Raw genomic sequence first — 26,404 nt, 5'->3', positions numbered from 1 at the left:
ACATTCTCACTCTTACCATCCACCAACAACATCAAAATTTCTGTATTTACAGTCACACAAGAGCTATACTTAAGTTTTAGTGTTTTAGATTCAAGAGAACAAATAAAATAGCTTGTTATTTTTGTTTCTCATTGCTGTCAATAATGGCTGTGATCCTTGACAGCAATAGTTTGAATCAGACTGATTTCAGAATTGATATTTTAGGAAGAAAGGTGGGTAGAGGTGGCTCTATGAATAGCTGAATGAAAAAAGGCCATCTTATGAGAATGCGGGTGTACTGAAGTGAATGGTATAATTTGATCAGAACTGGTTTCTTTATGGAAGATGTTGAAGCTAATTTTGTCATCTACTATCGTAAGAGTGAGATTTAGAAAGTTTTAATTGCCAGAACTCATTGAACATATTAAAAAGTCTATAAATAGACATTAGGCCCTTTGTAAATGATCAAAATGTCATTGACGTACTTAGCACATGAAAGAATGCCTACAGTTGAAGCTGAAAAATAAATATAATTAGTAAATGCGCGGTTGCTGGGCCTCAGCCAATAAAAATGTTTAAAATTACAAGATAAAGTATGTTGTATAACTTTGATTTCTTGGTTGACTGTCTTACACTGGTTCTCATAAAGTCAGTCACTGAATTGACTGTACAGCATTTGTAGCATTTTGCTAGGTGCACACTAATTGTCTCACTGCGAGTCTTCCATCCTCTGGTAGTGGAGCTCGATCTCCGGCGTCTTAAAAAGATGCACTCGCAGATTGTGTGCAGTCAGTAGAAGCAGAGACAGTGTCCTCTGTGGATGTGTATAGTGCCACCTGTAACTTGATGTTGAGCCCTGCAGAGAGCATGGCATGCTGGCAGCCTATTTGTGTCTCTCTTCTTCCGCTGAGGTGTGAGTGGTGCGCCATGTGGGGTAGACATACACTGTCAGTACTGCAGATTTGACTGCCCTCTTGAATCCATCTCTCATTTGTAGCCTTCTACCCTGCTTTCATGTAGTGTTTGTTAAAAACGTTGTTAAAATGTGTGCAGTATATCTCTCTTTTCAATATATTATTCCTAAGTACAACTTAATTTTCTTACATCTTCTCTGCTTTCGTCTTCCCTAGTACAAAGTAGACAGCAGTTGTGGACACTTATTTATAATGGCAATGAAATTGCAATCGTGGATATTATTTTCTGTTCAATATATAAATATACCTTTTCTTGCAGGCACGGAAAGAAAAAGATCTTGGAAATGAAGCGTACAAGAAGAAAAAGTTTGAAGAGGCTTTGAACCATTATAACAAAGCAGTTGAACTGGATCCGACTGATATGACCTTTCTTAATAACATAGCAGGTATGAATTACTATTATATGACATACTTCTGAAGAGATTCTAGCTATGTTGACTGATGAGTTTGCTACAGTTTAGATAGCTGTACGGAACGTTATCAGTTATTTGCATTTGATTGTGGTAACCTACTATGTTGCACATAATTTTTCTTTTTCTATATTATAGTTAGTTTTTATTTTTTAGCATTGTTAAATATATTTGAGGCTACTCATATGTATGGACCTGTTTGTGGATTATGATGTGGTTTTCTTGGCAAGCTAAATTTGTCCTGCTTCAACAGCTTATTAAGTCACCAGCCTGACCTTTGAAGATTGTATGGGACAAGGTGAAATAAATTGAGAGGCTGGGTACATAATTACGGGTGATAAAGGCCAGGAGATGATAAGAGAATTTCAGTTAGAGGTACTGCAAAGAAACCATGGGTAACAGAGGAAAAACATTAGTTGCTCGATGAAAGAAGGTAGTACAAAAATGTTTCGTGAACTTCCGGTATACAGAGGTACAATTCACTTAGGAATAAAAGAAATAGGAAGTGCAGGGGAGCTAAGGTGAATTTGCTGCATAAAAATTTGAAGAAATTGAAAAGAAATGATTGACAGGAAGGCTGGCTCAGCATTTAGAGAAGTCAAAACAATCTTCAGTGAAATTAAAAGCAAGGGTGATAACATTAAGAGTGCAGTGGAAATTCCACTGTTAAAAACAGAGGTGACAGGTGGGAAGAGCACATGGGAGGCCTCCATGAGGAGGAAAGACTTCTCTGATGACATGATACAAGAAGAAACAGGAGTGGACAGGGAAGAGATAGAGGATCCAGTATTAGAATCAGAATTTAAATGAGCTTGGGAAGATTTAAGGTAAAAGAAGGCAGAAGGGTTAGATAAAATTCCATGAGAATTTCTAAAATCATTGGGGGAAGTGGCAACAAAGTGATTATTCATGTTATGTAGAATGTATGAGTCTGTCGATATACCATCTGACGTATGGAAAAACATCCACACAATTCCAAAGATTGAGAGAGCTGACAAATGCAAGAATTATCATGTGATTAGCTTAACAGCTCATGCATCTAATTTGCCAACAAGAATCATGTATGGGAGAATTAAAAAGAAAATTGAGGCTTTGTTAGATGATTATCAGTTTAGCTTTAGGAAAGGTAAAGACACCGCAGAGGCAGTTCTGATGTTGCAGTTGATAATAGAAGCAATACTGAAGAAAAATCAAGACATGTTCATTTGTTGACTCGGAAAAAGCATTGGACAATGCCAAATGCTGCAAAATATACGAAATTCGAGGAAAATAGGATTAAGTTGTAGAGAAAGATGGATAATATGCAGTATGTACAAAAGCCAAGAGGGAACAGTAAGAGTGGAAGACCAAGAATGAAGTGTTCAGATTAAAGAGGGTATAAGACAGGGATTTAATCTTTCACCTGTAATGTCCACCCAGTACGTTGAAAAAGCAATGCCAGAAATGAAAGAAAGGTTCAAGAATGGAGTTAAAATTGAAGGTGAAAGGATATCAGTGATAAAATTTTCTGGTGATATTGGGGTCCTTAGTGAAAGTGAAGAATTACAGGATCTCCTGAATAGGATTAATAGTCTAATAAGTACAGAATATACTTCTCTTTCCCTTCAGCATTTGTCCCGCGTGCCTGCGGGGTCCGTTGCATAGGTCCATTGTCTCCATTCTTTATCACGGGCTGCATCTGGTTGGATGTTCTTGCATTTAAGGTCTTTATGAATTGTAACAGCCCACCGTTGCTTAGGCCGTCCTTTTGTGTCTATGGCTGACTACTTCAAGTGTGTAACCCGCCTTGGCAATAGTCATCACCGGCACATAAAACATGCCCAGACCATCAATGACTGCTCTCACACATCTTGTTTTGGATTGGTGCAACACCAAACTGTCATTAAAAACGTGATCTAACTTAGTGAGGCTCGCTGTCCACCTTATCATCTTCGTTTCCATTATACTTAGGCGGTGTTGTGTCTCAACTGTAGTCGGCCAGTGCTCACAACCATACAAGGCGACTGGTCAGATGACAGTGTGATAGATTTTTTTTTTTTTTTTTTTAAAATTGGCTTTCATCCTGCGGTCATAAGTGACTCCGGTTGTTGTTCGCCACTTCATCCAGGCCGCCTGAGTTCTGGTGTTGACCTCTTCGGTGAGTCTGCCATCAACGGTGATTGTGGAACCTAGGTACTTAAACTTTCTCACACGAGTCAGATCTTCACCATTAATTGTGATGGTTCCAATTTCATGTCTGTCTGATGTCGTGTCTTAGGGTTTTTTTAAATTAATGTGCAAACCGTGTTGCGCCAACTGGTCACTCCATTCTTGAGTTGGGCTCTGCAGATCAAGCTTGTTTTCTGCTGCCAGTATCACGTCGTCAGCATAAAGTAGGGCCCATGGTAATGGCCGGTGCAGCAGATCAGCTGTCACGGCGTCCATTACAAGAATGAACAGAAGTGGTGATAATGCAGAAACTTGATGGATGCCAACTGTGATGGGGAAGTCCTTGGGTAGTCCTGAGGTTGTACAGACTTAACTTCTCAGCTGTGCATAAAATAACTGCACCCGGTTAATAAGCTGCTCCGGCACATCTTGTTGTCGAAGTGCTAGCCAGATGAGACTGTGTGCCACCCGATCAAAGGCCTTTTTGAGATCCAGGAATGCTAGATGCAGTGGCTTGGCTTTCTCTTGATGTTTCTCGACTAACAGTCTTGCAGCATGAATCGCATCAGTTGTGCCGCAGTTCTTCACAAATCCAGCCTGGTTTCTGGAAATCCGTGTGATCGGTCCAGAACACGCTCAGAGGTTTTCATGGCATGGCAGAGAAGTCAAATTGGATGGTAGTTGGTGCACTCAGCGGGATTCCCCTTCTTAAAGATGGTCACGGTGATTCTCTGCTGCCGATCAGTTGGTTTTTGTTCCTCGTCAATGATCTTATTGAAGAGTTCCATTAACCATTCGGCTGCCTTCCAATGATGCGAACACCGTAGCTCTGCTGGAAGGTCATCTGGGCCAGTGGCTTTCCCAGGCTTCATTTTCCTCAAAGCAGTCTTGACCTCTTAGACTGCAATTTCTCTTACGGGCCCTTAAACAACATGGCAGTTGGGTATTGGTGGATGGGAGAACTCTTCTGTTGAGATCTCCTTGAAGTAGCTGCGCCATCATTCTCTGGCCTTCTTCCAGTCAACTAGCAGATTACCGGTCTCACCATTGACTCCGTAGAACCGATGAACATTGTCTGACTTGCAATGTTTTGCTTTAGCAATTCGATATAGGTCCTGTTCTCCTTCACGTGTGTTAAGTTTTGCATATAGATTAGCATAACGTGAGGATTTGGTTGCTGCTGTAGCCTGTTTTGCATCTCTTCGGTCTGTTCTTGCACGCATTCCATTGCTCTGGTGTTTATCGGCAAGAAACTCATGATATATAATATACATGAGAGTAAATTGAAGAAAGATGAAGAGATGTTGCAGAAATGAGAACAGTGAGAAATTTAACACCAGGATTCGTGATCACGAAGTAGATGAAGTTAAGGAATTCTGCTATGTAGGCAGCAAAATAAGCCATAATGGATGGAGCAAGGAGGACATAAAAGCAGATTAGCACTGGTAAAAAGAACATTCCTGGTGAAGAGAAGTCTACTAATATCAAACATAGGCCTTAATTTGAGGAAGCAGTTCATGAGAATTTACATTTGGAGCACAGTACAATTGTAGTGAAACGTGGACTTGGGAAAACCAGAGCAGAAGAAAATCAAAGCTTTTGAGATGCAGTGCTACAGATGTAGGTTGAAAATTAAATGCACTGATAAGTTACGGTACAAGAAGGTTCTCTGGAGAATTGGTGAGGAAAGGAACATATGGGAAACATTGACAATAGGGGCCAGGATGGTAGGAAATCTGTTAAGACATCAGGGGATAACTTCCCTGGTACTAGGGAGCCAACAGACGTGCCGCAGTGATAACATAAGTTCCCATCAGATCATCGAAGTTAAGCACTGTTGGGCTGGGCTAGCATTAGGATGGGTAACCATACAGTCTGCCGTAAGCTGGATGATCTCAGCCCTTGTGAAGCAAAATGAGGAGCTGCTGGGCTGAGAAGTAGTGGCTCTGGTATCGTAAACTGACATACGATTGGGATAGTGGCTTGCTGACCACATGCTCCTCCATTTCTGCGTCCAGTTACACCTGTGGGCTGAGGATGACATGGTGGCCGGTCAGTACCATTGGGCCTTCAAGGCCTGTTTGAGCAGAGTTTAGTGTAGAGGGAGCTGTCAAGAGTAAAAACTCTAGTGGAAGACAGAAATTGGCATGCATCCAGCAAATAACAAAAAAAAAAGGGCAGTCACCCTGTGGGGTTGTGCGCTTCGAAGACATTAATGATAAATAGGTCCTATTCTGCATACCTGATGGGATCATTGCTGGATTGCATGGGTGATGTAGCGCACACTTATAGGTCTGGACCAAATACCAGATTACGAAACCATTCCATTTCAGAACTGTAATACATACTACAAAAAGGCTACAGAACTAAAACCATTGTGGTACAAAATGTCACTGACCTGGTGGTCTTGATCTCCATGCCCTAGGCTAAGGTGGCCTGAGCTTGTTCACAATGCATTTTGCATAAATTTTGGTAGTGAAGGGTATAAAAAAGTGCAAGATTTGAAGAAATATTTGGTTGTTGTAACTTTTTTATTAAAAGAAAAATGATTTAAGTGTGCACCTGTGTAGATGATTGAGAAAACACGCAAAACTGGTAACAACAAAACTTGATTCCTAGCAATTTCTAGGACTTTTTTTTTTACATCCTTCATATCCAGTAATGTTCCTTAATTTGCAAAATGCTGAGCTCTGTTGTGATTTAGAGATCACATTAAACTCTAGGTCCCCTTATGACTGATCAGAGGAAGGCAAGGGCATACCATCTTCAGTAGGGCCCATGCCCCAATAGAGCACTGTGGTGTTTAAACCACAAGACTCTTTTTTTTTTCCCGAGAGTAGCATGGAAAAAATAATATTGCTTTAGTTCCTATATGTTTATTTAGATTCAACAAGTCCAAACAGTTGTTTATGTTTTTAGAACTATGTGATAAATTAAGTAATAAAGCTTGTTACAGTTCTTCAAATTATGCCACTCTTGATATGTCATAGATCTGGTGGTCACTATTTTATGTTTGTTGCAGCTGTCTATTTTGAACAAAAGGAGTATAAAAAGTGCATTGAACAGTGTGAAAAGGCTATTGAAATTGGGAGAGAAAATAGGGCTGATTTTAAATTGATTGCCAAAGCCTTTACCAGAATTGGGAATGCCCACAAAAAACTTGGGGTAAGTGATTTTTCTGTAAAAAGATAACTTCAGAATTTGCTTGGTATTTTGAGTGACTGCATATTGGCAGTTTGTGCTGTAATACTGTCATATTTATCGTGTATCAAGAAAAAAGGGTAACACCATTATCTCTTAATGTATCAGTTGCTGTATTGATTTACTAATTAGGCAGAAAGTAGGTAACCTTCCAATAATGACTTTTTGAATTTTTGTGTATTGAATGGCCCATTATGGTTGCAGATGGATTACTAACCACACATCATAGTTGAGAAAGCTGGTTGTCAGGACCATGAATTTGTCATGTTTTATCTGAATGTACTGGGTGTAACGATAAATTTCCATCAAGCTCCATGGTCTTGTCTAACAAAAGAAATGGGCATTTATGTATTTTCAGTCAGTTGATCACAGTTTAGGGATTGTGAAAATATATGAATCATTTCGTGTACTAGAAAACATTGAGGAGTTCAACTTTGACTGTAACTGGTGTAAAGTATGGCCTTTCATTTAAGATGATCGATAAAATAATTAAGAAATGTGTACATTTCGAGCATTGTAGAACTTCTGTAAATTGTTGCTAAAATAGACAAGATGTCTCATCACATAAGAGACACTAAATCAACTATTACAGGATTGGTATTAGTATGTCCTTGTTCTTACTTTGCTACTGGTAGTTGTGTGCTGCTGTTCCACGGAAAGTCCAATTCCTGGATTTACAGTAACAATACTTATTTTTGTTGTCACATTCATCAACTGTGAACTAATGCTGGGATTAATACTGCTTGCTTTGCTTGTACTACAGTCAATTTGTAAATACACAAAATGTAACAATTTTTTCACTTCTTTGTCTCGTGATATCATTTTCAGGACCTGTACAGTGCAAAAACTGCATTTGAGAAATCCATGTCGGAGTTCAGGAACCCTGAGGTGAAGGCTTTGCTTTCAAATGTGGAGAGAGAGATAAAGGAATTAGAGCGAAAGGCATACATTGATCCAGCTAAAGCTGAAGAAGAGAAGGAGAAAGGAAATGAACTCTTCAAAAATGGTATGTTATAAAGTTACATTATTATTGAAGGAGATATTTATCTCTGTTAATGTTAATACAAAATGCCTTATAGAGGTACATTAGTTATTATGGCAGCAGTCGCATGCTTTTGATTGTGAATTTTTAAACCCTTATCAACAAGTTTTTCACAGATTATCTTCCAAAATATTAATCAGTTCTATTTGAATATCCCTCATAAAGATTGCAGCTAAAACCATGAATATATTCATGTATAGCAAAACTCAAAAGTTGGAGAAAATTAATTGTTCTTGTAGTTCCAACATAGATTGGAAACTAACCCACAGATTTGAAAAAAACTGAAGTGTTTACTCCTTGTGGTATGCACAAAAGCAAAGAATAACAAGAGCTTTATAACAACCAGGGATTGGTGCTGCCTTTGCAATATTTTGGAATTATCTCCTCAATACTTGCAATGTGGAACTCGAATTCTTCTTACTATGTTTAATATTGTTGAGGAAAAATACATTTTAAATAAAGTTCACATTTTGGAACTGTTTCTCCCCCCCTAGGTGCTCACCTTGTCAACTCTGTCCATTCTGTTTTTCTACACTGCAGCTGGTTTTGATTTTGTCACCACTCCATATTTTGTGCTCTGTCAGTTCCTGAAGTTTGTAAATAGTAATCAAAATATGAGTGTGTCTCATATTTCTATGGAATTACTGTTATTTTCCGTCTCTGAAAGGCAGCAGTTCAGCTCTTGTGAAGCTTTATGTTACAAAATGGAAATATGTCTTCCGAGATGGCCTTGGAGTTCAGTACGTCTCCTGCAAGAAACAAGTTGGGCAGTCCATTGAGGGGAAGAAGTGTAGTATTTAGGTCAATTTTATGCTGGTCATCATGTAACTGGATGTCAAAACATTCCACAGTGCATTTAAAATGGCGCTATTCACACAGCCAACCGATGTAACGAAGTAGAATGTGACAGATATAATTACAAAGAGTTTTGGGAAGAAAGTATTGGTGTTGGTATTAGTGGGGAGAGAGTGAGTTGTCTTGTTTGTTTTGGAAATTAACCTATTCTCACTGTTTTCACTCAAATTATGGTACTAGATTTTATGCTTTTATCCTATTAATTTCTATTTTATAGTTTGCTCTCTTATCTTCTTTTACACACGTTGCAACGGTTGCATAAAATGTTGGATATTTTTCCTGTGAGTGGTTTTTTTTTTTCCAAAAAGATATTAAATACCAGGAATAGAAAAAATATTTTAATTTTAAAGTACCTGTTAAATCCAACCGATAAAGTTACTTTTTAATGATACACTGTGGAAAATTCTTCAGAATAAAGCATCACCATAACTTTGAAGCTTGCTTCCGAGATATTATGCTGCTGATTCATCAACACTTATAGTGTAAAAGTAGGTTCTCTGAGTATATCAGAACAATGAAGACTTGGAAAGTTGCTTTTTCAATGAATTCAGAAAATCTTTGTTTCTCATCAGACTGTCTATGAGGTGCGACGATAAAGTAACAGGGTGTATACGACCCGGGACAACCGGGAAAAACCCGGGAATTTTTTCATCCGGGAGAAAACCGGAAAAAAACCTGGGAATTTTTCGGAATTCCGGGAATTTTTCATTGTTTTAGCTTTCAGTTACATTTTTGTAGTTTTGACTGCAGAATTGATTCTCTAGCAAAGAATGTTATTGTACCCTGCTACTGGAGAATGATACTGCAGCAATAAAATATAAACGAGAGGGAAAAAAATAAAACTGTAGTGGCAAAGGAAATGTGCATTTTACGACAACAAAACACCGTGCACGCACAAGCGTCTACAGATAGCAAAAATATGTTAAAGGCCGTAGGGCGCAGACTGTAATTCTTCGTAACAATAAACTGCTTGCTATGAGCATGACGTCACAACTGTTCACATTAGGTTCGTTTGACCAGTTGCCAGCGGTCTGTTGCGCATGCGCATTTGAATCGCGTATAAGCAGTACCTTCTCTCGCTTCCCGCTTCTTGAAGTTTGGCTGTTAGCTGCATCGGTAGTAGCAGCAAGCAGCCAGATGCAAACGAGAAAAAATTTTCTCGCGCGCCCTAGCTGCCAGATTCGCGCTTGCACAGAGTTGTCTGAGTTGTAGTGGGGAGGTGGTTAGTCTCCATGTGACCCGTGTTTACGTTAAGTGATTCCGCTGCTTCTCTTCGTGTACAGCTCCCACGTCAAATGAAAACAAAACGGATTTCTGTGGCCGGGAGCTATCAAGTGAATTAAAATGCATTCACATAATTACAGAGGGCAAAAATATATTGTTAATTTCAGTTTCTGATTTTATTTTTTTTCCAAGTTAGTAGCAGTCAAGCATTAATCGCCTTGCAGAAGAATGAAGTTATTTTTGCAAGTTTGCTAAAGAAATTCCGCTGAGGCAATCATTTTATTTGAAACGAAGTGTTTCATTTAACAATTTTGGGTACTTCCAACTGTTCGGTGAATTTCAAGTGCACGTTATCATCTTCTGCCATGTATGGCATTATGCCATAATAAAGAACCAAACATGAGATCGTAGAGTACTGGTACTCCAAGAAAATTTACATCCCAAAAACCACACTGAAAAGCTTAATATCAGATGGGACCTACTTCATTGTGAATCTGGAAAAAACCAATGTGCACTTCAAGCCGAATTATGCATTTTAGTATGATTCACGAAATTTTGATGCCTTTTGGAGTATCCTCTGATGCCCTGTTTCTTTTATGGTGTAGTGTAAGCTCTCTTAGTGCTTTATACACACGAACATGCGGGCTTCCTACACCACTGCAGTTGCACACGCACAATAATTCGTTCTTGGCGCTCTCTGGCAACTGGTAAATCGAACCTATAACTAACAGTATTGCGAACGGTGGTTAGAAAAGCGTTACTTTCAAAGTAAATTTCTTTTTACGCAAGATGAATTATGTTACGTGTGTGAAAGTGGGATGGATATCTAAATCACAGAGCGTTCGAAACTGAACAGTTTGAGGACCAGCCACTTCAAGAATTTCGAGCCGAGGCATTTATGTCACAATTTTAAATTGACTGGCACATTTGTGTGATATATCTTAAAGTATATCACACCAAAAAAAGACCAATATTACACGTGAAAGCTTAGCTTTTCTTGTAGATATACGGTACTGTGTACATTAATGTAAACCGTTAACTTTTCCTCTTGTGTGTTCGCGCTATGTAACCAGTAATCTTACTAGTGGCTGACTATAACACGTGCCCTATGCTCTGAATAGCTGCTGTCATCGGCTGGCGAGATCTCGTGGCTTGAGATATGACTCGCTTACAAAAGGACATCACAACCTCGGTTGCAACGCTCCGGAAACTAACAAGCTGTGTTTGGTGCAATTCGAATTTATACTTTCGTAATACGAAAATATACAGCGTATATGTTGCTGCAAATCAAAGGTCTTTACAAAACTTCTCTGCTCCGGCTTTTCTTTTTTTTTTTCCGTGAAGTTCTACGCGATTATATAAAACGTTAACCATTCAGAGGATTGATAAGTTTTACAGTCCCGAGGGAACTTTTTCTGTGCTGAGTGACAGTAGGTCGCCCGGGAAAAAGCATATTTTTTAAACGGGATATCCGGGAGAAATCCGGGAATTTTTTTTCCTTGTCCCTGTATACACTCTGAGTAATGAGACTGATGTGGGGAAAAAATGTTGCTTACTGTTTTAGTCAAGTTTAGTGTTGTCTCCTTCAAAGTATTTACCTTCTGATTGCATACACTTTTTCCAGCGCTTCTGCCATTGATGGTAACATTTCTGGAACTCATCTTCTGTAATATCCTCCAAGACCCTCGTCACAGCTTTTTGGACATCTTGTGCTGTTTTAAAATGGTGTCCCTTGACCGCCGTTTTGACTCTTGAAAATAGAAAAAAGTCGCATGGAGCGATATCTGGTGAATAAGGTGGCTGTGGTAGTACTGAAATTTGTTTTGAGGTTAAAAATTGCTGTACTGATAGCAGTATGGGATGCCGCATTATCGTGATGCACAATCTTCAGTTATTATTAGACGAACCGTTTCTCGATTGATGTTCAGTTCTTCTGAAATCATTTTCACAGATGATCTTCGATCAGATCATAAGAGTTCACGCATCCCGGCCAAGTTGACATCCGTCTGTCATCCACTGTGGTCTTCATCTTCAACATTCATTCTGCCTTCACTAAACATTTTATGCCAACGAAAAACTTGATCTCTTGACATAACCTCCTCTCCAAAAGCCTTCTGAAGCTTACCGTAAGTTGTCGCATTTTCACCCAATTTAACGCAAAAAGAAATTGCATGCCGTTGCGCAATATTATGCGGTTTAATTTCCGTGACGAGAGACACAAATACATTTTAACTTATTACAGTACAACTCATGACTGATTAGTTGCACCAATGTGCTGCTTGGACTAGAAGCAGCTTATAGACAGAGGTCAAAGATATTGTGCCTACGCAAGTCTGCAGGGTTGCCACATCTTGCAAGGAAAATTAGTCTCATTACTTATTGTTGCATCTCGTGTACAGTAATCATTGATAAGAGATCATCTTAGGGTTGAAACAAGAACTCATTTTGATATTTCAGTGCATGTGTGGCCGAAGAAACGGTTGACAGACTTAAAGTTGTAAACACAGTCTACATGGACTGGTAATGTGTCATTCAAAAGCTTGTTTGTTTCATCACCAAAAATTACTTTTTCAAAAATAATGATGTTATCTTCGAGCTTGTTTAACATGGAATAGAATTAATTGAAAATAGGTTATTTTAAAAACTCTAATGTCCCCGGAGGAGCGGTCCATATTCAGGGATATGAAAGGAGTGATCATTTGAAGCAAGAAAGTCAAGTTAACATGGGCACTAAAAGCATACTGGAAAAGCTATGAGCATGTGTTCAGTAGAAGAGATGTTTCACAGTGGCAAAGATGAAAAGTGCTCGTAGGGTCATTCCATGCCAAGTGGTGTAGAGTTTCCCACGTGAGCTTAACTGAGTTTGATAAAATTTTGTGTAACACTCACACCTGCGTGTGCATCCGCGCATACATGTGCGTAGCTCAAACGTGTTGTTGTTGTTGTTGTTGTTGTTGTTGTTGTTGTTGTGTAAAGAAAACTGTGTTTGCAGGTAATGCAGGTCTTTCTGCTACAGTTTCTTACTGTACGTAGGTAAGGCAAAAAATGTTGTCAATAGTTTTATTTATTACACATCTTAAAGTGGTGTTGTGTGTTTGTTCGGGTAAAATGAGATGTTGTGCAACATAACACACGCTTTGTGGATGATTTTATGGCAATAAAAATTCGTTTCGAGTTGATTAATGTATATAGGGAGTATAAGCCTTCATTTATAACAGTTACAGAATAGATGACTAAATTCAAAACAGGCTGGATTACTTACATAAGTTTAACCATGTATGTGTCCAAAAACTGGAAACACAATTACAGCTGGAAAGTACATGATAGAGTACTGCAAAATTGACAATTATGGTATACATTATAACTGACATTGTAGCCATGACATGAGTAATTCATTATGGGTTTTGCTATGGTTTGATAAGTCTAGTAAAAGCAAGAAAAAATGATTGTTCCGTAAACAGCTCACTTACACCCCGGCAGTCTCGTTTGCGTCTTGCACAGTTATCCTTCAGTGTTTTCATCTCACTGGAAAAAAAGTTTGTCGAATTCTGCAAAATAATTGTTGACTGCAAGTATCACTTCCTCTGTTGGTGAAAATTTCTTCCCAGCAAGCCAAAGTTGTAAGAAAGGGGACAGGCAGAAGTCATTTGAGGCAAAGTCTGCTGAATAGGATTGATGAGGAACCAATTCAAAACCTAGTTCCTGCACTTTTGGCATTATTGCTGATGGTGAAAGAGCACTTTCTTGCATTCCAAGCTTGGTCTTTTTACAGCCAATGCAAGTTTCAGACAACCTATCAACAGATAACAATAGGGTCCAGTTATGAAATGAAATGTAGTCTTTTGTAGTCTTTTGAATCAACGCTACTTTGGCGACTTGTGTGTCGAATAGGGTCAAGCTATGATTCTGCCTTTTTCCAAGTAATTCATGATTATCATTTCTTGAGAATCCCAAAGAAACACTAACCATCAAAGAAACACTGACCATCAAAGAAACACTGACCATCAAAGAAACACTGACCATCACCTGAATAGCTGACAAAATGCTCTTTGCCTTCTTTCGTGCATTTTCACCAATCTTTGTCCACTGTTTTGACTGCTGTTTTCAGAACTGAAAGAAGACTACTTCGCAGCATCACCAAACTCCCCCCCCCCCCTCCCCCCCAGACGCCGAGCAACGACGTGTATGACATCACAAACATAGAACCGTTACAAACTCGACTAACGAAACTACGCGCCAACTATGGCAAACACATACTGACGAAACGACCAGACATGAAAGACTTACTGACCCTGAAATCCGGGAAAGGAGGCGCCCTAAGTTCAAATACATCCAACCAGCGCGTACAGTGGCACAAAATACGACCTCCCACTTCCCCGACCTTGCTCCCACCATGACCCCACTCGTAAGCGGCACCCACTGTCCCCCCCACCTCGACGCCAGGATGTAGGCAACGGCCCTACACACACACACACACACACACACACACACAGTCACACACACCGCAACGAAACGATCACATACACAAACAAGCAATAGCAATAAAACGAAAATCTGAATAGATACACTTCCCTCTTAAATATATGTCTTCTTCTTAATTATATGACTCTCATAGTTATATGACCTTCTTAAATTTACATGTTTTTTCTTAAATTTATATGTTCTTTCTAATTTATATGTTTTTCTTCAACTTATATGTTTTTGTTAAACTTATATTTTTTTTTCTTATACTCTAATTTATTTATTTATCTCTTTGTTAAACACTTAACTATATGTCTCCTAAAAGAACTTCTTAAATGTCTCCTGAATATCAAAATAGTATAAACCCTGTATTGTTCATAAATAATAATGTAAACTCCATATTATACCAGAATAATAATGCTTGGCACAATTGCAAGCAAATGTAACTCTAAAAAGCAAAAATTGTATTGAACACCATCGGCCGAAAAAGAGCAAATAGCAAGCTCTAAAAAGGCCCGCCCTCCACATAAGGGAGGGAATGAAATGTGCAAAAAAAAAAAAAACTGCTGTTTTGAATTTGATGTTTAATCTTGGATGCCAGTTTCATCAACAGTCACAAATCGGTGCCAAAAAATTGTACAGTTTGTGATTAAATATATCCAGACATTGTATTGAAATATTGTACCGAATACGCTTTTGGTCGACTGAGCAGGTGTGGACCCACCTTGCAAAAAGCTTCTTCATGACCTATTATCCATGCAGGACAATATGCACTCACTCAGTTGAGGTGCCTACAGCCTCAGCAAATTCATAAATTTTTATTCAACAGTCTTGCATTACCACGTCATGGATTTTGTCTGTATTTCCTTTGAGGTAATCTCAGCTAGCCGGCTGGAGCACGCTTCACCTTCAGTGCTTGTACAATTTTATTTAAAATACATTAACACAAAAATAGTGATGCAGAATCCACATGAACTTCATCCAATTCTGTTTTGATTTGATTGCCACTCCAAACCTTCAAATGAAAATGTTTAATAGCAGCATGAAACACTACTTTTTTTCCAATGGCATTTGACACACTGATTGATTCAAATGGCTGTCAACAATGAACTGTACACTGTATATTATTGAAGCTCTGTGTACAATCGTTAGAATAGTCAACCATGAACGCACAACATAAATGTTCCGTTCTTTCATGGAAATTTACCAGGTTTGCCAAACCACATTTGTAAGCTTTGTGTGCCATGGATGAAAGTAAAACTGAATTTCTCATAGATATTGGTACTGAAGAACATGATAATTTACCTCAAAGACCTGCCAATACAATTTCTTTATTGGGCAAAACAGTTACCATTAAGAATTGAGGCATTCTGCATTCTGCTGGAGTACAAAGTAGATCCTGAGGATTGGGCGAGATCAGTTGCAATACCATTTATACAGGAAAGACAACAGAAAAGATTGTCACATATAGGGGCACAAAGCTATAAACAGCACCTTATACAACCACTGTTAAAATTATTATGGGGTGCATGATCACAACTAACAAGTCCCTTTCAGCAGATGAGCAGCTTAGTTTCAGGGAAGGACATTTTTGTAGTGACTTTGTATTCACAGTTAATAATTGATTCAGAAGAAATTGCTGTTCACTTTAGAAATCTGTATTTTATTCAGTGATGTACAAAAGCATTTGACAAAAGTTGTGCCCAAGCTTTGAAAGTTATGAAAGAGAAAGCCTATCCATTTTGTGTAACAGAAGTCATAAGGGCCTTGTGTATGGAAACTTAACATCTGCGTTGGTGTTGGGGGTGGTGATCCACTGATGCATTGTAGACCATGGGTTTAGACTACAGTACCGCTATCGGACATACAGTTGGCTGTGCATCAACTCTTCAGCTCACTTTGAAATTGGAACTGGAGATATCCATCAATAAACTAAGATAATAGCATTCAGAGAGGAATATCCAGTCAATTCAAATATTGTAATTGGCGTGAACATAATTGAGCAGGTTAGCAAATTTAACTACTTGGCATGCTTGATTTCCTATGTCCAAGGTGAAGATCTGAGAAATAGTTTAAGAAATCCCAACTGATATGTAACAGTATAATCAGAAGTCATGAATGAGATTTTACATAGCGATTATAATGATTGCGACATTAATGGTTTCGCTGGTTGAACTTTGGAAAGAAAAGAGAAGAGAGCTATTGAAACAGGGGAAATGACATTTCTGAGAAAAGTATTGGGGTGGAGAGGGAAGGGGGGGGGGAGGTAATAATTCAGACACAAAATAAGAAAATTGCACATCAAACAGGAATTAAAGATAGTTTATATAAGTTAAGAGGTCGAATAATAAGTACACTACTGGTACGAGGACCTCTGCCAAAGGAGAGGCCTGCAGAAAAGGCTTTCCTCTTCAAATTGCCTGCTCAGAGACATATTGGACATACGTGGTAGAGATGGATGGCATTGGTATTTTATTAGATTTTTAAAAGAGGTAAAGAAGTAATTACCCTAATTAACTTTGTAAATAGATTAGCAATAGTTTAAATAAGTTGTTCATAACCTTAAAAGAAATTGTGCAGTGGATGAAAGTGTTGATTCATTGAACAATATTACATGTCCCTGAAGAAAAAACTGCAAACAGCCACACTTTTTTAGTGAATAATTTATTCCTTTGTAACTATAGTCGGATTTAAAAGTAGTCAGCACCTGACATTTGAGCCGGTCGCTGTGGCCGAGCGGTTCTAGGCGCTTCAGTCTGGAACCGTGCGACCGCTACAGTTGCAGGTTCGAATCCTGCCTTGGTCATGGGTGTGTGTGATGTCCTTAGGTTAGTAAGGTTTAAGTAGTTCTAAGTTCTAGGGGACTGATGACCCCAGGCGTTAAGTCCCTTAGTGCTCAGAGCCATTTGAACCATTTGACATTTGAGGTTCAAAGGAGTGGCACCGTCTTGTCAAGTATTGTCTGCAGGCTGCAGCCACATTGCCTCACTCACACTCACGATAGGAAATTGCTTCAAAGCCTCTATTGCCAACAAAACTCAGGTAAAAAAAAATTAAGATTCACGTACAATATAAATCATTATATAGTTTCTGAACATGTCAAAAATCTGTTCATAATTTTAATTCTGTTCAAAGTTAACTAATTTTTTAAACAAAACTTCCTCATTTGTAAACAGCTTCAGGCTTATCATGTCATATCTCAAAAGCTATTGAACTAATTTGTAAACATTTTTCATTGGAAACAACTCTTTCTGAAGGTCGGTATTGTATTGCATTTACTGTATGGAAGATTCTAAAAATGGCATTTTTATGTAACTGTTTCAACATTTAACTTCTAGCAAATGTAAAGTTTAAAGTCTTCATTTCTCCACAAAAATCACATAAAAATTCTGAATTTCAGTCAAGTTATTGAACTCAGTAGTACCTCAAAGCATTTCAATAATATTTTCAAACAATTGAAACTCCAAGTCAGGCTATCTACAACATAGGAAAAGAGTAGATTGTTACTCACTGTGAAGATGACATTTTAGTTGCAGACAAGCACAAAAAAGTGTTACATGTTTAGGTTTTGGCCAAAGCCTTCTTCAGAAAAGGAAACACACACACACACACACACACACACACACACACACACACACACACACATTCATTCATTCATTCAAACAAGCAAAGACACCTCAAGCACACATGACCGCCATCTCTGACGGCTTGAACCAAAATGCAACTGTCACATGGAATAAAAGCAGCTACCTGGAGGGGGCAGGGACTGGGGGGTGGAGTGTACAGGGTCTGTGAGGCATGGCCAGATGGCCACCAGGGGCTGCATCAGAAGACTGTGGGACAGGGAGTCAGACGGGGGAGTGGAAAAAGAGAGGAGCAGAGAAGGGGAAAGACGGGCAAGTGTGTTGGCAGAGGGCGGTGCACAAGGAGGGTATGGGATGTGAATAGGGAGGTGGTGAAAGGACAGAGGGGGCAGAAACTATTGGGTGGATGGTGTGGGGACAGTAGGTTACAACAGGTTGGAATCACTATAATTTCACAAGCAATGAATGTGTTGTAAGGATAGCTCCCATCTGCGCAATTCAGAAAAGCTGGTAGTGGATGGGAGGACCAGATGGCCCAGGTTGTGAAGCAGCCATTGAAGTCAAGCATGTTATGTTAAGCTGCCTGGTGTGCCACAGGGTGGTATATTTTGCTCTTGGCCACAGTTGGGCGGCAGCTTTACATCCTAGTGGACTGCTGGTTGACAGTCACACAAATATAAAAAGCTTGCAGTGATGCTAGTATATGACATGGCTGATTACACAGGTGGGGTAGGATAAGCCTGTGACAAGAATGGAATAGTAAGTACTGGGTGGGTGGATTGGCAAATCTTGCACTTGGGTCTTCCCTGTGGCAAGGGGTTGGGATTGGAAGAGATATAGGGATGGACTAGGATGTTGCGAAGGTTGAATGGATGATGGTACATCACTTTAGAAGGGGTGGAAAGGAACTTTGGTAGTATCTCCTTAGTTTTAGTGCATTATGATAGATAGTTAATCAAACCCCTGTGGTTCTGTTGTTCTAGTCTGGTGTGATATTGGGTGACGGAGGGGGCACTTGTTTGTAGCTTGTTCTTGGGTGGGTGGGGTTGCCTGTGGTGGAGGGTTTGTGAAAGGGGTGATGTCATGAGAGATTGTTTTAGGACTAGTCCTAGGGGATGGTGCCTGTCTGTGAAGGCCTAGATGAGACTTTCAAAATACTGGGCAAGGGACTGCCTGGAATGCCCCTTCAGATGATGGAGAGCAAGGGACTCAGTTTCAGAGATGTGATGTATGTAGCAGGGATTCCACACTAGCAGCATCTTTCAGAGGAAGCAGAGATGATTCTGGGATGCCTGTGCCTTGGAGATGCATTTTTGCAATACGAGGTTTGTGAGGGCCAGGTACTGGCTAAGTCTGAAAACGTGAAGGTTATTGTGAAAGGAGGGGTGGGATCCATAGAAATGAAGTTTTATGGTTAGGACGTTGGGGGGACTCCCATGGTTTAAGCATCATTTAAGGAACGAGATGTGGAACTGGATTTTAGCCAGGGAAATTGATACACTTCTGATCTGGTGCAGACAGATGGTTCTAAAGGTCCACTGTGGTAGGGATGGCAAAGGAGAAACAGCAATGATGCAGAAATGGACAAGGCTTGTGATATCTAGTATAAATCAGACTAGTTTTGGCCTGAGCCCACCAACAGGCAGTAGGGAGGATTTCTTATGTAAATTTCACATATCAAATTTCATGGCAAAATAAATAATTCATTAAATAAGTGTGGCTGGTTTCAGGATGTTAACCACCCACCTCCCACCCCACCCCACTCTGCCAGATGGTTATGAAAACAGTATCGTGGCTAAAATAAAATTAACTATGTTGTGGAACTGATTAGCTTAGCCGTACTATCTAGCACATTGTTCACATAAGATACAAAAACAATAATCTGACTGCATATGTTCACTATTTTTAGCCTGTGCAGGTCTTTCTTTCTTTTCTTTTTCTTTTTTTCCATAGAGGAATTTGCCATGCACGGATAATTCTGGCGAATCCAAGTAATTAGTTTAATCGATATTGCTTTGGCATACAGAAGAGTTTGGTAAACATGGGTGTTCATTAGTAGTGTACCTTGAGGGAAGCATATTGCAGGCAGAAATAGATCACAAACATTCTTGGCAAACTGAAAACACAAATAGTCATTGTTGTGTTGCTTGAGGCTTTCCTGACAGAATAGTTGTAGAAATGGTTCTCGGGTGAGATACCAGATGTGTTGGGAAGGTGGCAGCTGCGTCGATGAATGAAATACTGTGACTATTTCATGATATGTGACATCACATCCAAGAACCATTTCTACAATTGTCATTTTTGTCAGAAGTTGGTTTTGTTGTAATGTAAATGGTGTGATAACTGTGCCGCTGCTATAATCATTACATACTTAATGACATATTGAAGCTGAGTTTTTGGAAAGATTGTTTTATCTTCTGTATACTATTGACATATTTATACACAAAATGAAAAATTTCCACAGGCAATTATGCAGAAGCTGTCAAACACTACACAGAGGCAATAAAGCGGAATCCTGATGATCCAAAACTATACAGCAACCGTGCTGCATGTTACACAAAACTTGCTGCGTTTGACTTGGGACTAAAAGACTGTGAGAAATGTCTTGAATTGGATCCAAAGTTCAGTAAGTATTGGATGCTGGTTTTAAGATTTTTCAAATTTTTCATACTGCTCATAGTTTTAAGTTGGTAGAGTGTTTTTAGAGACACTCTTGAAATTATCATCATTAATAATAATAATAATAATAATAATAATAATAATAATAATGTCATAATTTCTTACTTTTTGATAGCTCGAGGTTGGATAAGAAAAGGTAAAATTCTGCAGGGAATGCAGCAATCTGGCAAAGCCATCTCAGCATACCAAAAAGCATTGGAACTAGATCCATCAAATGCTGTAAGTTAACCATAGCTGCTTTAATGTTATCTTAATAAGTGTATCATTATATTATGTTAGCTTGTTTTTCTCTGTCCTCTGACCAAATGGTAGGAAGTTTCCCTGTCTGCCGGCTAGCTGCATCATTTCCTCAGTGTGTGGTGCAATTATGCTAAATAAATCTCAGAAGTTGCAGCAGTCAGGCTTGGCTCATATAAGTAATGAGTGATGTAACACAGTCAAATAACATTTTCTTCTACTTCCAGGAGGGCAATTTCTTTCAAGAAATGTGACACAGTGAATTTATCGTTGAATCAGTTACAAATGAATCTCAAGAAAAAGTATTGTGCTTAATTGATATTGATGTGAACCTGTGGTGTTATAATTAACTCCTTGAATGATGCCATCCTGATTTCTTAAAAATTATATTAGATAAGATTTACTTGGTTACACAATTGCAACTAATTCCAGAAAATTGAATATGTAAAAACAAGTATTTAAAGTAGGCATAAGTTTCAGAAGGAATGTAAGTGCAAAAATGAAAGAAAACATTTAATTTGAGCGTATCATCATTGCCGTGCAATACGTCATCCAATGTATTAGATACCTGCTAAAAAATGATTCATTTTGTTTTGTGTAGAGGCTTGCAGTGATAGTCCATAGGAATGTCAATTGATACAGTACTAACAAAATGCGTAGTCTGCCCATGTCCAGCCATCCTGATTTAGGTTTTCTGTGACTTCCCCGAATTGCCTCAGGCAAATGCTGGGATGGTTCCTTTGAAAGGGTGCAGCCAGCTTCCTTCCCCATCCTTCCCTAATCTGATGGGAGCAATGACATCACTGTTTGGCCCTCTCACCAAAATCAATCAACTAACCGAAAACTCGGAAGACATTATTTCATTGAGAGGTGTTTTTAGAAATCTCCATAAACCCCTCCAAAGTCAGATATATATCAAAATAAAGGAAAAACCAATGTTCTAGAACAAAGACTGGTAGGTGGCACCATCATTAATGTGAATGACACTAGTCTTGTTCTTCATTGTTAAAGAAAAAAGAATGTTTCCAGGAGATGTCAGTTACTGAAGCACAGTTGATGTAGTTGAGTGTACTACAAATTTCTAGCGTGTGAAGTGTAAAAAGCAAAACTGTTATAGATGTTGATGATGTACAGGAGTTCCGGCGTTATGTTAAACAGTTATGTAGGAAACACAGATATTGCAGAACGAAATAGGATTTTCACAAGAAACAAAAAATAATACTGTGCAACATACTGCTTTCACCCAAGCCAGCTGAATGTGTTAGCTTAATACAAATGATACTGTTTGGACCATTAAAAAAAGACACATGATCTTACACCTTGCCCAGCAAAAGATAGTGTTTTGGTATCTCTGATGACCAAACTAACTCACTCACCGGAGTATCCTTTCATTTATCATGATACGTGGTATACAGTGTCATGCTATTTTATTAATCTTACTATTCTCAGATCATGAGTTCAAAATTCCTGAGAGATTCAAATTGTGTACAGAACCAGTACCCAGATCCAGCAGCAGACCTTTTGCAGCCAGTGCACTTACGAGCTTAACATCCAGGTGCGACTAAGACTCAGCCTCACAGCTTTACTTTTGCCAGTACATCTTCTACCCCCCAAACTTCATAGAAGCTCCACTGCATATCTTTCTGGGCTAAGACTCCTGGAAGAAGAGAGATTGCAGAGCAGAGGATTACGAGTGAAAGATTGATTCTTGAAGCAATGCCCCTAGGCTGTTACTAAGCCATTTCTCTGCAATACCTATCCTTCCAGAAGTGCTAGTCCAGCTAGATGTGGAGCTTCTGTGAAGTTTGGTAGGATAAATGAGAGGTCATGAGTCATTCCTGAACAAGTCAGTCGGAGCGTTATCCATGATATGCGAGGTTCTGGGTTCTATCCTTGTCTTCAATCAGCCAGGGAGTTACAGAAACACACCATCTGCTGCAGGGTGAGAGATTGTCATAAATAATGGGTTATATAATGAGATTATGTTCATATTTTAAATACCAAAGTATGGTACAGATGGTATTCCAGTTGTACATGGTGAGCACTGTTTACACGTGTAGTTTGAACAATGTGCTAACAAACTTGCTGCCACACTGTCTTGCCTCAACAACAAAATTGAGGATCCCTTTTTGGCTAGAGAATAGAAAATCTAGTGCAGAATAAAACAATTCACGAATTACGCATAAGCTATACAATGTTTTGCGTCTGTCAAGCTAAAAGAATCTAGTTCCCATTGTCAGTTTCCGCGTCTTTCTTACTTTTCAAACAACCCGTTTGTGATAATCCGATGGGGTGTACCTTCCTCTCATTCCTTACACCCCATGCTCCCCTCATCCTTCTCCATCACCCCGTCTACTCTCCCTCCATCACCCCCACACCTATCTACTCTCCCTCCATCACCCCCACACCTGTCTACTCTCCCTCCATCATCCCAACACCCATCTACTCTCCCTCCATCACCCACACACCTATCTACTCTCCCTCCATCACCCCCACACCCATCTGCTCTCCCTCCATCACCCCCACACCCATCTGCTCTCCCTCCATCACCCCCACACCCATCTGCTCTCCCTCCATCACCCCCACACCCATCTGCTCTCCCTCCATCACCCACACACCCATCTGCTCTCCCTCCATCACCCACACACCCATCTACTCTCCCTACATCACCCCCACACCCATCTACTCTCCCTACATCACCCCCACACCCATCTACTCTCCCTCCATCACACCCACACCCATCTACTCCTTCATGCCCCCTAACACCTTGCTCCCTCCTCATTCCCCTGCCCCCTTCCTCCTCGCCCTGCCCCCTCCTCCTCGTCCCCGCACCCTCCTCTTCGCCCCTGCCTCCTCTCTTTTTTCTGTCTAATGAAGCAGTTTAATTAAACAAAATTCGTCAAGTGTATGAATACAGCAGTAGATTTATCCAGTCAGAAGTAAAATTGGGAACCTCTGCAAGAATAAAAGTAATCTAACTAATGAGAATATTGAGTCAAAAATTTAAATAATTTGGCTAAAACATGTAACTAGTAATGTTTGAGGCTTGGCTAAGGTTTTTATTTTGTTTGCATAGTTTTGCATTTTAGTGCCGAGTAGACAAATGTGAAGTACAGTTTTGCTTTTCATTTTTACTATTACTGATGAAATTAACCTGCTCAATAGGAAGCTATTGATGGCTACAGAACCTGTACAATGGCAGTAAACTCAAATCCAGAAGAAGTTCGTAAGAGGGCAATGGCTGATCCTGAAATACAAGCTATTATGCGAGATCCAGCCATGAGAGTTATTTTAGAGCAAATGCAGAATGATCCGAAAGCTCTTGCAGAGTAAGTGTACACAATTTCATATGGTTACATTCTTCAAAGTTGTTGTGAAATATTACAGCAAGATTCTTAATATTTTATTTACAAGTGAGTGTATTTTTTTTTTCCAGGCATTTGCAAAATCCTGAAATTGCCTCAAAGATTCAGAAGCTTTTGGAATCAGGATTGATTGCTATTCGTTGATGTAACGAGAGAGACTAATTTGCTCTGACTCATCCATTTGATCTGCACAGGTGTTGTAACATCACCAGCGCTCAGTCATCTTCGCCTGAATTGTGTGCATTTATTGGCAAATAATGTAATTCTTGTATTGTCTATGTTTCATTGTATTTTTATATTCAGGATGTGTTATTTAGACGACTGATGAATGTTTAGAAAGCCATTTGACTATTTGTTTTACTGCCAGGTGCACAGATAATTTGTTACGAGCTAACAGAAGACAATGATAGTGTTTAATGACACTAGGAGAAGTTTTTTGATTTGTTAGTGAAACAGAGATGTTATGTGAACTTTAATTCCTACTGACACCATAAATTATTGGCATTATTATGTGACTGTTGAAAGTGCTAATTACTGTATTCTTTCAGAATACAAAATAAAATTTATAGGGGCATATGTTCCATGAAGGAGATAAGCCCTTTACCTTTACATTATCTGTAGTAAGTTTTTATCAAATTTTTGTAATGCGAATGAGTTCATTGCTTCCTATGTCCATCAGTTCAGTATTGGAGACAAGTAACAATGGTCTTAGTCTCATGGCACACCATTTATGACAATTTATTAAATAAATTACTGTTTATGATAAGAATTATTTATTTCATTAGTTATTACATTAGGCTGACAATGTCACCGTACACACAAATAATTATCGGAACAATTGTCTGCCTCTTATAACAGCAACAGCTCTCTCTCATTTCCTTTTTGTAGAAATTCAGATGTTGTCTGTAAGGCTCTTTAAGTTCCTTTAGATTACATCATGCTGTGAAAATACATCAGAAAGTGTTCATATTCAGAATGTCTGTGATTAATACAACAGTTCTACAAGAGTAAAATATCAATAGCCAGTTATTAATTTTTAAAATTATAAGTGGCATTCTTAACTCTTCATATTTGTGACACATGCCGCCCCCCTCTTTCTACGATGTTTTGTCTGTTGTATCTGGTCAATATATTTCAAGGTGAAGTAGGAGTGGAAAATGACCTCAACAATTAACTACTGCTGAAAACAGCTTTATCAATTTGGACAATAGGTTGTTCGTGGTTATGGAAAGCCAGTGACTAAACCATATTGTTTAGAGACTGTTGTGTGGTCACCAATACAGCATTTAAAATAAAGGTAAGAAAATTGGACAATAATTAGTAAATACCTCTCCAAAGCCTCATTTAGGGAAGTGCCCAAAGATGACTTCATCTAACATTGTTACACATGAAGAATAAACACTGGATACTACTTCTACAGCAGAAGTTCTTATATGACTGTTTGTGATACATGAAGAACATAGATGGTTTACAAAATTAAGTTTAGTCATTCTATGCACTCTGACTCTAGCCATACAGCAAATTAAATGCAGGCAGTTTTTCCTTCCATTATTTCATGATAACGAGAAGCCCTCTTCACTTACTCCCTTTGTTCCTTACTCTAAATCAGAGGAAATTGTTCTGCCATTAGCTGGATAGTACAGCATTTTGATGTATTTTTTTCTACAAAATAGTCTATTATAGATAATCCTGTGACTGTATAGCTATGAGTTCTGTCCTATGAAATTTGGGTTCTTTAGCCAGAAGGCATAGTTGTATTTTTAACTGTGTAAATTTGTTCCGCTCTAGGATTACTCAAGTTGACAGGTAATAGACTGGCTCTACCACATTCTGGGCAGTACATTTTGGCAATTACAGAGACGTTTTTGGGAATTTAGCTATAGTTACACATACATTCTCATAACACTAGTCTGATGTTATAAGAAAAGAAATGACAACCATGAAACATTTGGTTCCATTAAAAATACTTTACTCTTTTGGCCAAAAGGTTAATATGGGTTAATATGTCCTAGAAGTTTCACTTTATCCTCATCCTTCATAGTGGAGTGACATTTTCTGCAGTGGATGGTGAACTGAATTTCAGATTAAATTTCCATTAAGTGATGTCTTTGCATGAAGAATAGGATGAGAAATAGATTATGAATAGCAAACCCAAAGCAATGCTGGAATTGATGAAATGGCTAGTCTGCAGAAGATAAGTTTTAGAATTTTGTGCGACTATTATCTACACTATTCCAGATGTCAT

General features: G+C 38.9%; 1 protein-coding gene across 1 annotated transcript in view; it reads left to right on the top strand.

Annotated features, from left to right (window-relative positions):
- The window catches only part of LOC126092172 (stress-induced-phosphoprotein 1), a 58,534-nt gene extending 33,606 nt beyond the window's left edge, over positions 1 to 24,928 (top strand). The window contains exons 5-11 of the mRNA XM_049907647.1: positions 1,213 to 1,339; positions 6,534 to 6,676; positions 7,541 to 7,718; positions 20,343 to 20,504; positions 20,673 to 20,776; positions 23,960 to 24,123; positions 24,231 to 24,928. Of these exons, the coding sequence (XP_049763604.1) occupies positions 1,213 to 1,339; positions 6,534 to 6,676; positions 7,541 to 7,718; positions 20,343 to 20,504; positions 20,673 to 20,776; positions 23,960 to 24,123; positions 24,231 to 24,303 (951 nt within the window). The 3' untranslated portion in view covers positions 24,304 to 24,928. The remainder of the gene's footprint in view (positions 1 to 1,212; positions 1,340 to 6,533; positions 6,677 to 7,540; positions 7,719 to 20,342; positions 20,505 to 20,672; positions 20,777 to 23,959; positions 24,124 to 24,230) is intronic.
- The last annotated feature ends 1,476 nt before the right edge of the window (positions 24,929 to 26,404 follow it).

This window comes from Schistocerca cancellata, chromosome 7 (genome assembly GCF_023864275.1).
Source record: "Schistocerca cancellata isolate TAMUIC-IGC-003103 chromosome 7, iqSchCanc2.1, whole genome shotgun sequence".
NCBI classification, from domain to species: Eukaryota; Metazoa; Arthropoda; class Insecta; order Orthoptera; family Acrididae; genus Schistocerca; species Schistocerca cancellata.
The sequence above is the reverse complement of the archived record's forward strand: the minus strand, read 5'-3'. Positions and strand labels throughout refer to the sequence as shown.